Genomic DNA, 13445 nt, shown 5'->3' with positions numbered 1-13445 from the left:
CTCTCTAAGTATTTTAATTTTAAATGATAATTTCAAGTTCAAAACAATGTATCCTTGTCTTCAAAAAGAGTGTAAAGAACCATGAAAGTAGTTCATGAATAGCAGCACGTGGTCTATTTTTAGCACGGAAATTTGTTTTCTAGACCTCTTCTTAATAGGGAGGGACATAACAATCTTTAAATGTAGAAGAGAATTACAGTTGCAAAATATTTCAAAGAATATGAACACTTTTAAAAGAGGAAATGTGATATAGTGTTTCTTGAAGTAATTTATCTAGAATTATTATCGAACAGTTGTTAAATAATGTACGTATTGATATAAAAAAAATCTTAAACTCTGATTCCAGGAAAGGAAAAATGAGCACCATCAAAGTTAAAATTTAAGAGTTTGTAAGTTTGCCACAGATAACTTATAATATCTATCAAAAGTTTAATTATCACCAAATCGCGTTTTTTCATTAATCAGACGATGCGATGCAACAAATAAAAGTAGCAACACCATTTTCAATGCATTTTTCATCTCGTGAATGCTGTAGCTGCGCAGTTCTAACATGATTAATTTCCTCCTAATTAAAACAAAATAAACCTAATTATTTACAAATTTTGGTTTCTAACAGTAGGTAATTAGTGCTATAGCACTTTGAGTAACTTTGGGCTAGTTTACTAGGGTATTAAGCGCATTCTTGTTATTTCTTATTTTACACCAGACTAGATCCAATATGGCTTGTACATCCCCCTTAACAGACTCAATACTTAAAATAGATTTTCCCCCAACCTTCTTAAAAGATATGTTTTTCATGTTTTATATGTACATGTATGTGTTGTACTTTTAGATCTTGTGTTTATATTAAGATGTTAACTTTGTATGTCCTTATGTGATTGTAAATATGTTTTAATGCAGGACCACAATGAAAACTAGCTTTATGCTAATTGTTTTATTCTGGAGAAATAAAGTTTATTATTATTATTATTAAACTAGAGAGATCGAAGATGCTATTAAGTCCTTATCTGTTCCATGTGATCAGGATCCAAGGTTGAATTGGTCATATTTATGCATATTGAAAAATATTACATAGCGTACTTTATTTATAGTTTTACTTAGATTTGTGGAAATTTTAGAAAACAAACTGTACATATGATATTGATGTACATGTAAGTGTCTTCAACAAAGTTTTCAAACGGCGTCCAAATACCCATTTTGAACAAAATAGTCATATCTCGAAAAATCTATGATACCTTATGTTCTTGTATTACTTTTTGATATACTAGGAATTATATCCACAAATTTTTCCTGTAAAGAGAGAAGACAATTCTGGCTTTTCACAGCTTGATTTTGCTTATCCTTTTGTAAAAATTATGAAAAAAAAGAGTTTTAAGAGGCAGTCCACCGAAAAACCAGGCTATAGGTGGCACATCGCATGTTATGGATTTTAATTATTTTTTGCATGTAGACTAATTTAAGTAAGTGTTTACACATGACATCATCAAAAAAAATTTTCTGGTCCTCTAGTCCTATTTTGGTAAATGCTTAATTTTCAGTTCAAAAAGGTCAACACGTGGGTAAAAAATACTACTACGTTTTTATTTTGTTTCATATGTAACATATACCGTATATACTCGCCTATAAGTCGTTTTTTTGGGAGTAAAATTTTAGTCAAAAAGTCTATGTCCGACTTATAGGCGAGTCATAAAAGGTCTGGTATTTTTCTGGATGCCAAATTCTTGTATTCTTTTAACATTTTCAAGAGCTATCGTTGAGCAAATTCTTGATACATTATATCATTTGTGTACTCTAATATCAAACGTAAAGTTCATAAAACATGCATTTAATGATTTTTTTTTGTACTTTTAGAGGGCATTATTTACTTTTTTTTAATGATTTAAAGCTAAATATCGTATCAATTTTAAAAAATATTAATTGATATCAAGTTAAAACATCAGAACATTTATCAGAAACCGTCCTCTGATTCAGGCAAAAATTTGTACCGACTTATATGCGGGTCAATGACAAATACCAGCAAATTAACCTCAAAAAATACAACCGACTTATAGGCGGACCGACTTATAGGCGAGTATATACGGGTACTCAAAAGTTGGATGTGTCAATCAATATTTTTTATAGCATAAACTCTTATCTTTTATTTTGTAATGAACAAGACTCCAAATTAAATTTCTTAAGAAAAAAAGTTAAGTGGTTTAAAATGGAGTTTAGCAAGTGACTTTTTGAATTCAGTATCAATTTTCGATACGTTATAAGATCCAATACATTACTATGACAGAATTTTTTCCTCAAGTTATCATGAATACAAAGTACAAACTTTTTAGTCAATTAATAGAATTGGTGGGAACAAGTATATTGAGAGAAATAAAATGTACAAAGACTTTCTCTTGTTTAGTTGACAGTCTAAAGGTACAGAGCCCACGTATTATTATAACGAAAAGCTGTAGAGTTATTTATACCGGGTCTATTACAAATATTTAAGGCACGGCGGATAAATTTTTTTTTTATTAATTATATACTTTTCGTTACATTATATAAATAAGAAAATACTATAATCGTATAGTTAAATTTGGCTCTTTTGTTGTAATATTTAAAAAAATACTTTATTTATTTTTATACATGTCTTATGGTAGGCAGTTGCCTTTAGTTTGATACCTTTATAAATTTTGCATTTTTTTTCGATCAGGAACGGTTTTTACCTTGAAATTAGAAACTTTTTCTAAAATTGGTTTTTCATCTTAAAACATCCGAAAAATAATATGCCTATCTTTTGTTTCTTTTCAGTCAGTAAAAAATTTTAAATCATTTTGTCCATAGATTCAAATGTTTATATCTAAATTCCTAATGCCTTGTACGTACATGAAAATTACACAGTGTACATGTAAAACATGTTTGATTTCTTGATACTCGGTATTTAAAAAAATATTTTTACATACATAATGCAACAACTGAGAGCAGACAGCTTAGCTTTTTTTTATATTATTTTCTCAGGAATTAAAGAGTTAAATTCTATTAGTGGCGAAATTATTCTTCCACTGCCTGAATGCAGAAAATATTTTTTATGTGTACAGTTTTAGCTTTATCCAAGTTTTTTTTTAACCTGTCATCTGTTAAGCCTTTACCCCTATATTTTCCTCTTTTACATATTACGGGTTATATTTGTGTTTCCTATAAAGCAAACAATATTAATTCTTTAATTTTGCAGTTACAAGTATCTCCATCAGTGAATAATATCAATACCAAAACATCAACACCAACATCAAAGTACAAGTCTACTCCGGAAACCACAAACCTTGCACGAGTAGCAAGACTTATCCTTGGTCCATGCACAGATCTGCTGCGTGATATTCTCAAAAGAAAAATTCCACCTTCCGATTTATCAAAAACTGTGAAAACTTGGATTGATGATCTAAAAAAGAACAAAATAAAGAATCCGTTGAATAAACAACAAATTGCTCTCATTTTCCCCCTTCCAAATAAACAGCATAGTGGAGATTATTCTGATCTTGACATCAGTTTGCTATACATTCTTCTACGTAATGTCTGTAAAATAACTCCACACAATAAGGGATGGGGAGAAGAACCCGATCCAACAGACAACAGTGTGTCCGCCAGCATAGAAAGAATCAGACTGACAAGAAACAAGTACTATGGACATGCAGCAGATTTCTCTCTCACGCAATCAAACTTTATAAAGGAATGGCAAAATATTTACAATATTACTGTTGAATTAGAACAACACATTGGAACTTTGACTGTTTACCAAGATGCTGTGAACGATATAAGAGCATGTTCCATGGATCCAGAGATAGAGGCCAAATATATTGATAAACTTTTACTGATTGATGAATTGTGTGAAACGGTTAAAAGTCACACGGGTGAGTTTACTTTAAGGTCACCTGAATAACATCTGTTTTCTTGCCTCTTCGTATTTTGAACGTACACATTTAACTAAACTTGTATTTGTTTTTTGTTTTTTGTGTCTGTGATGTAGGCCAGCTCATATATTCCTCAAGATCATATGTTGCATATCTTATTTAATGCTAATTTCTAAAATATAAAAAAATATGTATACCACAAGATGCACCCAGATAAAAACTGTATACCTTACCAAGATATGAACATATATCAGAGCTCAAGATAAGGTGCGTATTTGCAGAAATACGCATTGAATTTTACAAAAAAAAAAACGCATTGAAAATTAAAATAGAGCGTACAATTACGCATTAGCAATCAAAAATACGCATTACACCACGAAAGTACTGCGTACAACAAGTTGAAGAATACAGGTACCATTTACTTAATGATGTCAATTGAGGTTAACTCAGTGTTTGATTTTTCTCAAAACGAAGTACATGTACAGATTTTAATGACATGCAGGAATATTCAAGTAATGACAACGACTAGCATAACTTTTTTATTATGCGTTCATACAAGCAAATTTTTCCTCTCTCTCAACTTGCCATATTAACAAAGATTCTTTCAGTTTACTTTTGATACGATATCGTAGGAAAAGTTACCGGGTATGTGTCTCTGACTTTCTGGTACAGTGTATATGCCGATATAATCTTCCTTGTAAAAAACAAAAATGCTTCCCAATATTAAAAAAATTCTTGTTGAAATTTACAAAATTTATTTGAATAATTGCAGAAACTGACCTTTGAAGTTTTTTCCCTCTTCAAAAACTCATACTTCGATTACAAGCTCAAAATGAAGGTCAAAACATTTCTATATAAACAAAATACTCTTCAGTCATTTTGCTGAAAATCAAAATCTACATTGATTTGAAAATCAGGGAGTAAATACACTTTGGGGTAAAATATTATCTGGAGCTCTGATATATTGAACAGAGAAATCCTTGTCTTTCAATGCACCATTTACAAAAAAGACTTTTAGCTGGTTTTTCCCAGAGTATATGTCATCATAAGAATTAGATCATTAGCTTTTTGGAACTCTCCAAGTTAGGAAGAAAAGTTCAAAACAAAGTTAGTCTGTTAACGCAACAAATACTTATCTCAAGAAAAGACACTCATATATAAAGAGTACTAGTAGTTTGACTTATAAAACCAATCGCTGCAGAACAGTCTCAGTAACTGCTTTATATTATATTATCCATTGTACATATATAGTATTATATCAGTAACTTGATTCGAATGGTTGTATCACGTCAACATATATTAAATATCAATGTGCTCTGCTCTTTATGTGAATATGTATATTTAAGTGCATTTTCTATTTCTTTTAATTTTATTGTAAATAATTTATGCCACTTAATTTAAAAAATAACTTTTAATATTTTCAATATTAATTAATTCTATATACTTTTAATTCCATGGCACCTGATGTTTTGATGTCCATGTTTGCACTTAAAACAAAACACAATAAATCATATTTGTCTGATGTAAAATCGTCTGCGAGATTATTATATTGTCATTCTTAAAATGATACATTCATATTATAAATAAATGAAAATTCCATTATAATAAAATTTTATTAGATAATGACATTAAGATTGGAGATATAAAATCTTTTGAATAAAGAAGTGCATAAATTGACAACTTTAGAACTAATTGTCATGATATTTTCCAGAGGAAATTAAGAAACTACAGCAAGATGCCCTTCCAAATGTTAAGGGTACGTACAAATCTGCATACCATACATAACTGTAGAATTAACACAAAAAAAATATCATTTATAAGTTTGTGTATTGTTTCAGATAAGTTTGATAATTTGAATAAAATATAAATTGCTCTGTTGAATTTTACAATTTTAACATTTAAGCTTTTGTTTCCGATACCTTGTATGTTCCAGTTGCAAACTCTGGTAAATAAAGAATAAAAAGAAAACTATAAAAAAAAAATTGATATATTTTTCAGATGAAATTAAGGAACTACAACATGCCATTCCTCCAAATGTTAAGGGTTCGTATAAATATATAAAGCATGTATGATTGTGATATTTACTATGGAAATTATCATATTTATATATAGGTTATTCTGCTTTTTCAAATGTATGATAAATTGAATCAGAAAAAAAATGACATACAATGTTTTACATCAAGCTCTTTGATTATATCTCCCGAAATTTTTAATCCCCCATTTCAACAACAGCTGGACTAAGCTGGTCAAAACCTGAAAATATTCATCTTTTAAACATTTTTAATTTATCATCTATCAAAGAAATTCAGATATATGAACGTAAGTAAAGTGAGAGATCCGTGTCAATTACGTTTCAGACTTGTAATTCTAGCTGCACAGGAATTAGTTGGTCTTTTTAAAAGAAATTCAAGTTTAATCAACCCAGATGGAAGCAAGTGTGGCCTCCCGTGTATATGATATTACATCTACGGCGGTTGTGACCGGTCTGCAGGGGATGCTTACTCCTCCATGACACCTGATAACACCTCTGATGTTTTAGTAGTCCGTTTTTGCTCTGCTCTTTTTTGGATTGTTTTATGGACTTTTAATTTTGAATTCTATTCATTATCTCTGCAGGTTTCATTTTAATTAAGAAATAAGGTATCATTTTTAAACATCTATCGGGATATAAATACGGGTGGGTCACGAGATTAAATTCCATAAAGCCCGAAAGGCTTTATGATGAATTTAATCTTGTACCCACCCGTATTTATAGCCCGATAGATGTTTTAAAATGATACCTTATTACTTATATTTACATTTGTGACTGGTATTCATACTTTATATTTGCAAGATTGTGACTTTGAACATGTGAAATGATTTATTTTTCAAACCCAACGGCATGTATGTAATCCACTAAACGCGTGTCAACCCTTTATGACGTCACTGAGAAATTACGTCAAACGTTTGTCCATACGCACATCTATGACCTCTTGACCCCGTACCTGTATTTATACAGTTATAGATACGCATTGCTTTCAGTAGTGTTATATAAAGGAAACAGTTGCAAATGTAAATATTCAGAAATAGTTATTATAATATATATATATATATCGACTCAATTTATCCCACTAAACTTGAATGTAAATACATCACAGAATCTGACAGATCTTTTTCATATTAATTTGTTTAAATAATAGCCCTTTTGATAATTCGTAAACTCGATTACCTTGTTCTTCATTAATAACTGATTAATCCTTCAAATCGCAGAATCCTTTCATAGTCATAAGTACTTCTGTCAGAATGATATTGAAACAACAGAACAAAGCAATTTAAAAATGGATTACTGTAGTATCTAGATTGTACATGAATATTTTGTTATGCAATCAATCACGAATAACCTCAAAATTGTTGTAAAATAAACAACGAAACTCTGAAATATGCTATAACTTAGAGGTTAACAAAACAAACAGTTATCAATTTTATATAAGCAGTACACAAAAAGAACCATAAATTTTGAATAAGAGTTGTCAAAAAAGGTATTTATTAACTGAATATCAAGTGAATTTGAAACTAGATAAGGTAAATTGATACATATTTAAAGACGGGTGCCTCAAAAACAAAATAAGTTCTAAAGAGCTACTTTCCAACAACAAAATAATGTTACATAAAATACTAGAATCATAAATAATAAACAAAAAAAAAACCCAGTTTTTAACATACATAACACCACTAAAATATCACTATTATAACGTGATGCTTTACAACTACATAGTATTCATCACATTATAAAAGACCAACAAATGAATAATATATCATTATTATATTGCAAATTTAAAGAAGAACTCTCTCTCTCTCTCTCTCTCTCTCTCTCTCTCTCTCTCTAAATAATTTTTTTTTTCAATTCTTTGCATATAAGAGTATTTGTATATTTCCAAAAATGGGTGTATGTTCTTGTAATTTGTGTAAAAGTACAAAATTTCCAAATGACCATGAATGTACATGGACATTTTCGTCTACTTGTAGGTATCTGTTTGCTTTTTATTTACTTATGTCATTCAAGCTTGATATAAAATATTTTAGATCTTCATGAAAAACAATTACAACAATGGAGAGAAGAAGATTTGATTTACAGTGAAACTCACACTTTCCAGGAAATGTTGAACAAAGTCAGGGGACAACCATATATGACATTTGTTGGAGTCCCAGGATCCGGGAAATCAGCAACGATTCATCACATAGCCCTAATACTCCAGGATGAAGGCCACGAAGTTATACCTATTATAGAAATCAGTGAGATTTACCGTTATTGTGACTCCCATAATCCTCAGGTATTTGTTATCGATGATGTTGTAGGTGTGTTGGGACTGCAAAAACAAAAGTTAGAAACTTTAGTTGACTATGAAAAAATTATTTCACATTCCATCAAAGGTACTAAGGTACTGATGTCATGCAGGGAAGCAGTGTTTAAGGAATGTTACAAATCATTTTTCATAAATGAGGGTAACGTAATCAAATTATATAGTGCAGAAAATGCATTAAATGATGACGACAAAATAGCTATTCTTCAGACACATGGCTTGGATAAAGATTTGTTGTCTCCTACATTACTGAGAAAGGTATCGACAATGTTTCCTTTGTTGTGTAAACTCGTATCAAAAGAAGCGAATTTTAAGAACAACATTGAAAGGTTCTTTACTTGTCCAACTGCATGCATTTTAAAAGAGTTTGACAAAATGCAGGAACAGAATAGATTACAGTATGCTACACTGGTATTATGCCTGTTAAATGGCAATAAGTTATCAAAAGAAATATTAAAAGAAACAGAAAATAAGGTTTTCTACGAAATGAAACGAAAAACATTAGAAAAATGTGAAGTTGAGAGTTACACAGATTCATTTAAATTTGTTAAGGCATTGTTAGTAATGGAGGGGACATACACAAAACTCTGTGGTTTTGAGTATACCTTCATTCATGACTCTATGTTCGAAATCATTGCCCATCATTTTGGTTCTCAGTTCCCAAAACTCATCTTACAGTTTATGAGTACTAGTTACATTGCTAACTATGTAAAGCTTCAAAAATATGAAATGCTTAAATTAGAGAATGAATATAAACAAGCAAGTGAAAAAGATTCAATCGACGGTGAGAGTAAAAATGAAAAAAATATTGCTTGTAAAAGCTCACAAAAAGGAGAGAAAGAGGCTTTAAGTGCTGAAAACAGTGATAGAATGGAGTCATTTGATCTCTGTATAAGGTTAGGGGAGGATCTGTACTCTAGGTTAGCAGAGCGTTTGTACAGAGATATAGAAAATATGGAACTTTATGATGTATTTATGAATGATATTTTAAAACACCCCAGTGTTTGTCAGGCTTTTATTGAGGTGTTAAAAGCAAAGTCTTACTCAGAGTTAAAGTCTTTATTTCTGTCAATACGGAAAGATGTGTCTAAGGTAGTGAGTAAAGGAGAGCGTGTGAGAGAGGAGATTGAGAAGAGGGATGGGTGGAGCAGGGAGTGGGACAGACAGAGGTTGTTAGTAAATGCGAGAAGGGTGTTTGTGAATGAGAAGTACGATAAAACAGAAATGAAATACAGTGTAAGGGTTATCAGGTGGGTGGTTTACTACGGACACAATCAGCTTTTACAATATATTTTAGAGCAAACTGAGTGTCACAAAGAAACACAGTCTGAACTTTTTTTGAATTCTTTCAAACTTGCTTTACTTAATCCAACAATAGAAGAGGGAAATAAAACAGCAGCAAATGATCCAGTCGAAAATTTAAGGTCATTCATAGACTTAGACATAGATGGATCAATATCTGAACACCAGCGCTTATTGGAGCTGAGTTGTTACAATGGAGATTTAGAAACTGTGAAAACATTTATTAGATATTTCAAAAGAAATACAATTTATACGACTTTTCCAGATTTAAAGTTTAAATTTTTATTGGGAGACGAAGCACTTCAAGCCGCGTGTATGGATGGACATCTGAGTGTAGTGAAGGAGCTAATAGAGGCAGGGGCTGATGTCAATCCACAGGATGTTTATGAAACACCGCTGACAATAGCCTGTGAAGGTGGATATACAAGTATAGTAAAGGAGCTTATAGAGGCCGGAGCTGTTATCGATCAAAAAGCTCATTATGGTTCTACACCACTGACAGCAGCATGTTATGGTGGATATATAAGTATAGTGAAGGAGCTACTCGGGGCTAGAGCTGATGTCAATCTACCAGGTGAGTATGATACACCACTGACAGCAGCTTGTAAAGGTGGATATATAAGTATAGTGAAGGAGCTTATAGAGGCCGGATCTGATATCAATAGAAAAGTTAGGTTCCATAAACCACTGACAGCAGCATGTGAGGGCGGACATCTGAGTGTAGTGAAGGAGCTAATAGAAGCCGGAGCTGATATCAATAGAAAAGGTGAGTTTCATACACCACTGACAGCAGCATGTGAGGGTGGACATATGAGTGTAGTGAAGGAGCTTATAGAAGCCGGAGCTGATATCAATCAACAAGATAATTATAAATCAACACTGACAGCAGCGTGTGAAAGTGGACATATAAGCATAGTGAAGGTGCTTATAGAGGCCGGGGCTGATATCAATCAAAATGGTCATTATGGTTATACACCACTGATAGCAGCATGTGAGGGTGGATATATAAGTATAGTGAAGGAGCTGCTCGGGGCTAGAGCTGATGTCAATCTACAAGGAACGCATGGAATAGGTATAAATAAGAAAACACCATTAACAGTCGCATGTAAGGGTGGACACTTTGATATAGTAAAAGAGTTGCTAGTGGCAGGGGCTGATGTTAATCAAGAAGGAAATAATTTCACACCACTTACAGCTGCATGTTGGGGTGGACATATAAATGAAGTGAAGGAACTCATGGAAGCAGGTGCTGATGTCAATGTGCAGAGTAAAATAGATTCACCTTTAACAGCAGCAATTAATGGTGGAAATATTGTCATAGTTAAAGAGCTGCTTAGTGCAGGGGCCAGTGTTAATCCACAAGATACGCATGTTACACCTCTGATAGCAGCATGTAAAGGTGGGCATGAGAGTTTTGTGAGGGAGTTGTTAGGTACAAGGGCTGATGTTAATTTACATAGTACATGTGAAACACCACTGATAGCAGCTTGTTATTGTGGACATATGAGTATTGTGATGGATCTCTTAAAGGCAGGAGCTGACGTTAATCTACAAATTAAATCTTGTACACCACTGATAGCGGCATGTTTGGGTGGGCATGAAGATGTGGTGGAAGAGATTGTAAATGCAGGGGTTGATGTTAATTTACATGGTAATTTTTATAACTCACTGAATGTGGGTGTAGGAAACTTAATAGAGTTATTTGATAAAGATGAATCGTATACACCACTAACATTAGTATGTGGTGGTGGATATATGAGAGGAGTTAAATCGCTGCTTAAGGCAGGCGCTGATGTTAATCCTCGGGATGAATATTTAACACCATTAATAGCAGCAATAAAGGGTGGATATATATGTATTATAAAGGAGCTGCTAAGTGCAGGGGCTGACCTAAATCTTCAAGCTAAGCATAAAACACCATTGATAACAGCTTGTGATAGTGGACATATGAATATTGTGATGGAGTTGTTGAACGCAGGGGCTGATGTACATCTACATGATGGATTTTATACACCATTGACAGCAGCATGTGAGTATGGACATGTGGATGCAGTGAAGGAGTTACTACAGAAAGGGACAGATGTCAATCCACAAGGACAGGCTAATACACCACTGACCCTTGCATGTAGGAATGGACATACAAGTATTGTGATAGAGTTGATGAAGGCAGGGGCTGATGTTAATCTACAAAGTAATTATGATACACCATTGACGGCCACATGTAAGAATGGATATATAAATATCACTAAAATTCTGCTAGACTCAGGGAGTGATGTTAATATGCAGGATAAACAAGGCAACACTCCTCTCTATAAAGCTTTTGTAAACATAAATAAAATTTTCATCCATGTTATGCTAGAAATATTTGATATCTATGGTGCAGACTCAACTATCAGTAATAAAGAAGGTATATCAATAGTATATATCGCATTAATTAGAAATGAAATTAGTTCTATTAAGCATTTATTAGGAACCGTGAAAGAAAGTCAGTTGGACAGACTGAGATTACATTTGTTTGAGTGTTTGGTAAACATCAGACATAGTGACGTGATGACTGATAGTAAGGATGATGTGGTGGTGACACGGAGACGAGTGTGGCGTATGGAGTATTGGGGAGATTTATATAAGGCGATACTAGAAAGTGATAGTAAGGGTTTAAAGCATCTTGTGGGCGTGGGTCTAGATATCAATCAGTGGATACAGCTGTATAATGATTCTAATGATGAGTATGATGAGAGACCCCTGCTGTTTACACTGATTGATGTGTATGATTTTGACGACAGTTTATTGGATAAGGTGCGGATCCTCCTGGAGTCGGGGGTGGATGTTAATGTCAGGGTGAGGTACAGAGAGTATGATTCTGTGTTAGACAGAGAGTGTGGTTCTGTGTTAGATAGAGAGGGGGTGTCTGTTCTAGAGAGGACACGACAACTGCTGAATAAGCGTAGAAAGAGTGAATATATCTTGGAAAGATTTGAAGTTTTTAAGTACACGAGAGTTATCAAGGAGGTGAAGAAACATGTAAGACGATACTCTGTGTAGAGAATTAACAGAACTCCATTTACTTCTGGTGTAAAGTCTTAATCACTTTGAGAGTACATATAACTGTATACCTATTGTAAAACATTGAAGGGTTTAAATGTTTTATTTTTTACTATACAGTATCGTATAGAGTGAACATTACTATGTCTTGGTGTATAAAACTGAGAATTATTTACTACGACGTACTTTGGCTAAAATAATGTCTTATGTGGACTTATGTTATTTGAAATAGCTGGTAAACTTCAATGCATTTTTCTCATCCAAGCTATTTACACTGATTTTGATAATTTTTGATATACATGTATTTTAGTGGCAAGAAATGTGAATGAGAGATTTGTGTTAGCTGTTAATAGTATTTCAATGTACATATATTTACAAAACATGTGTGTTTATGTTGTTCAGTGTACATGCATTGTAAGAAATTTTGAATCAACGTTGCCGAATCATTTGTGCAATTCTACTTTCCCGATTATTTTGGTGTCAATTATCTTTCCAGTATTAATATATCGATCGATTTTTTTATTAACCGAAAATGAAATGGTCAATGCACGATGTCTTTACATTTGTGTCACATTCTCTTTACTTTATTAATTAACTAATCATGAATTATTTTTAATTATTCGTAATTGAAAGTTAAAATATTTTAATGTAATGCTCTGTTTATGTAACCTTGTGTATCATTAAAACCCTGAATTTGTTTAATGTGCTTCTGTTTTACTTTTTGTTATCTGCATTTAAACCAGGGCTGTTCGAAAATTTTCACGGACAATGTCAATCTTTCTTTGTGGTTTTTAATATTTCAAATCAAAATAATACTAGTAAATCTGCCTTATAAGTGGAGCAGACTTGGCAACATAGTACATAAAAAAGGTCAAGAATTCCT

The 13445-nt window shown here is 32.4% G+C and overlaps 1 protein-coding gene across 1 annotated transcript; it reads left to right on the top strand.

The window, feature by feature from the left end:
* The first annotated feature begins 1474 nt into the window (after positions 1-1474).
* LOC134274523 (rabankyrin-5-like) lies at positions 1475-13445 on the top strand. The gene is made up of 5 exons (XM_062756807.1): positions 1475-1519; positions 3206-3878; positions 5590-5634; positions 5877-5921; positions 7941-13445. Exons 1-5 carry the CDS (start codon positions 1475-1477, stop codon positions 12560-12562), a joined length of 5430 nt encoding a protein of 1809 aa, XP_062612791.1. The 3' UTR covers positions 12563-13445.

The sequence above is a fragment of the Saccostrea cucullata genome, unplaced genomic scaffold (assembly GCF_032062105.1).
Source record: "Saccostrea cucullata isolate Sc308-1 unplaced genomic scaffold, CSIRO_AGI_Scuc_v1 ctg2331, whole genome shotgun sequence".
NCBI lineage: Eukaryota > Metazoa > Mollusca > Bivalvia > Ostreida > Ostreidae > Saccostrea > Saccostrea cuccullata.
Note: the sequence above shows the minus strand (reverse complement) of the source record. Positions and strands in the feature narration are given on the sequence as shown.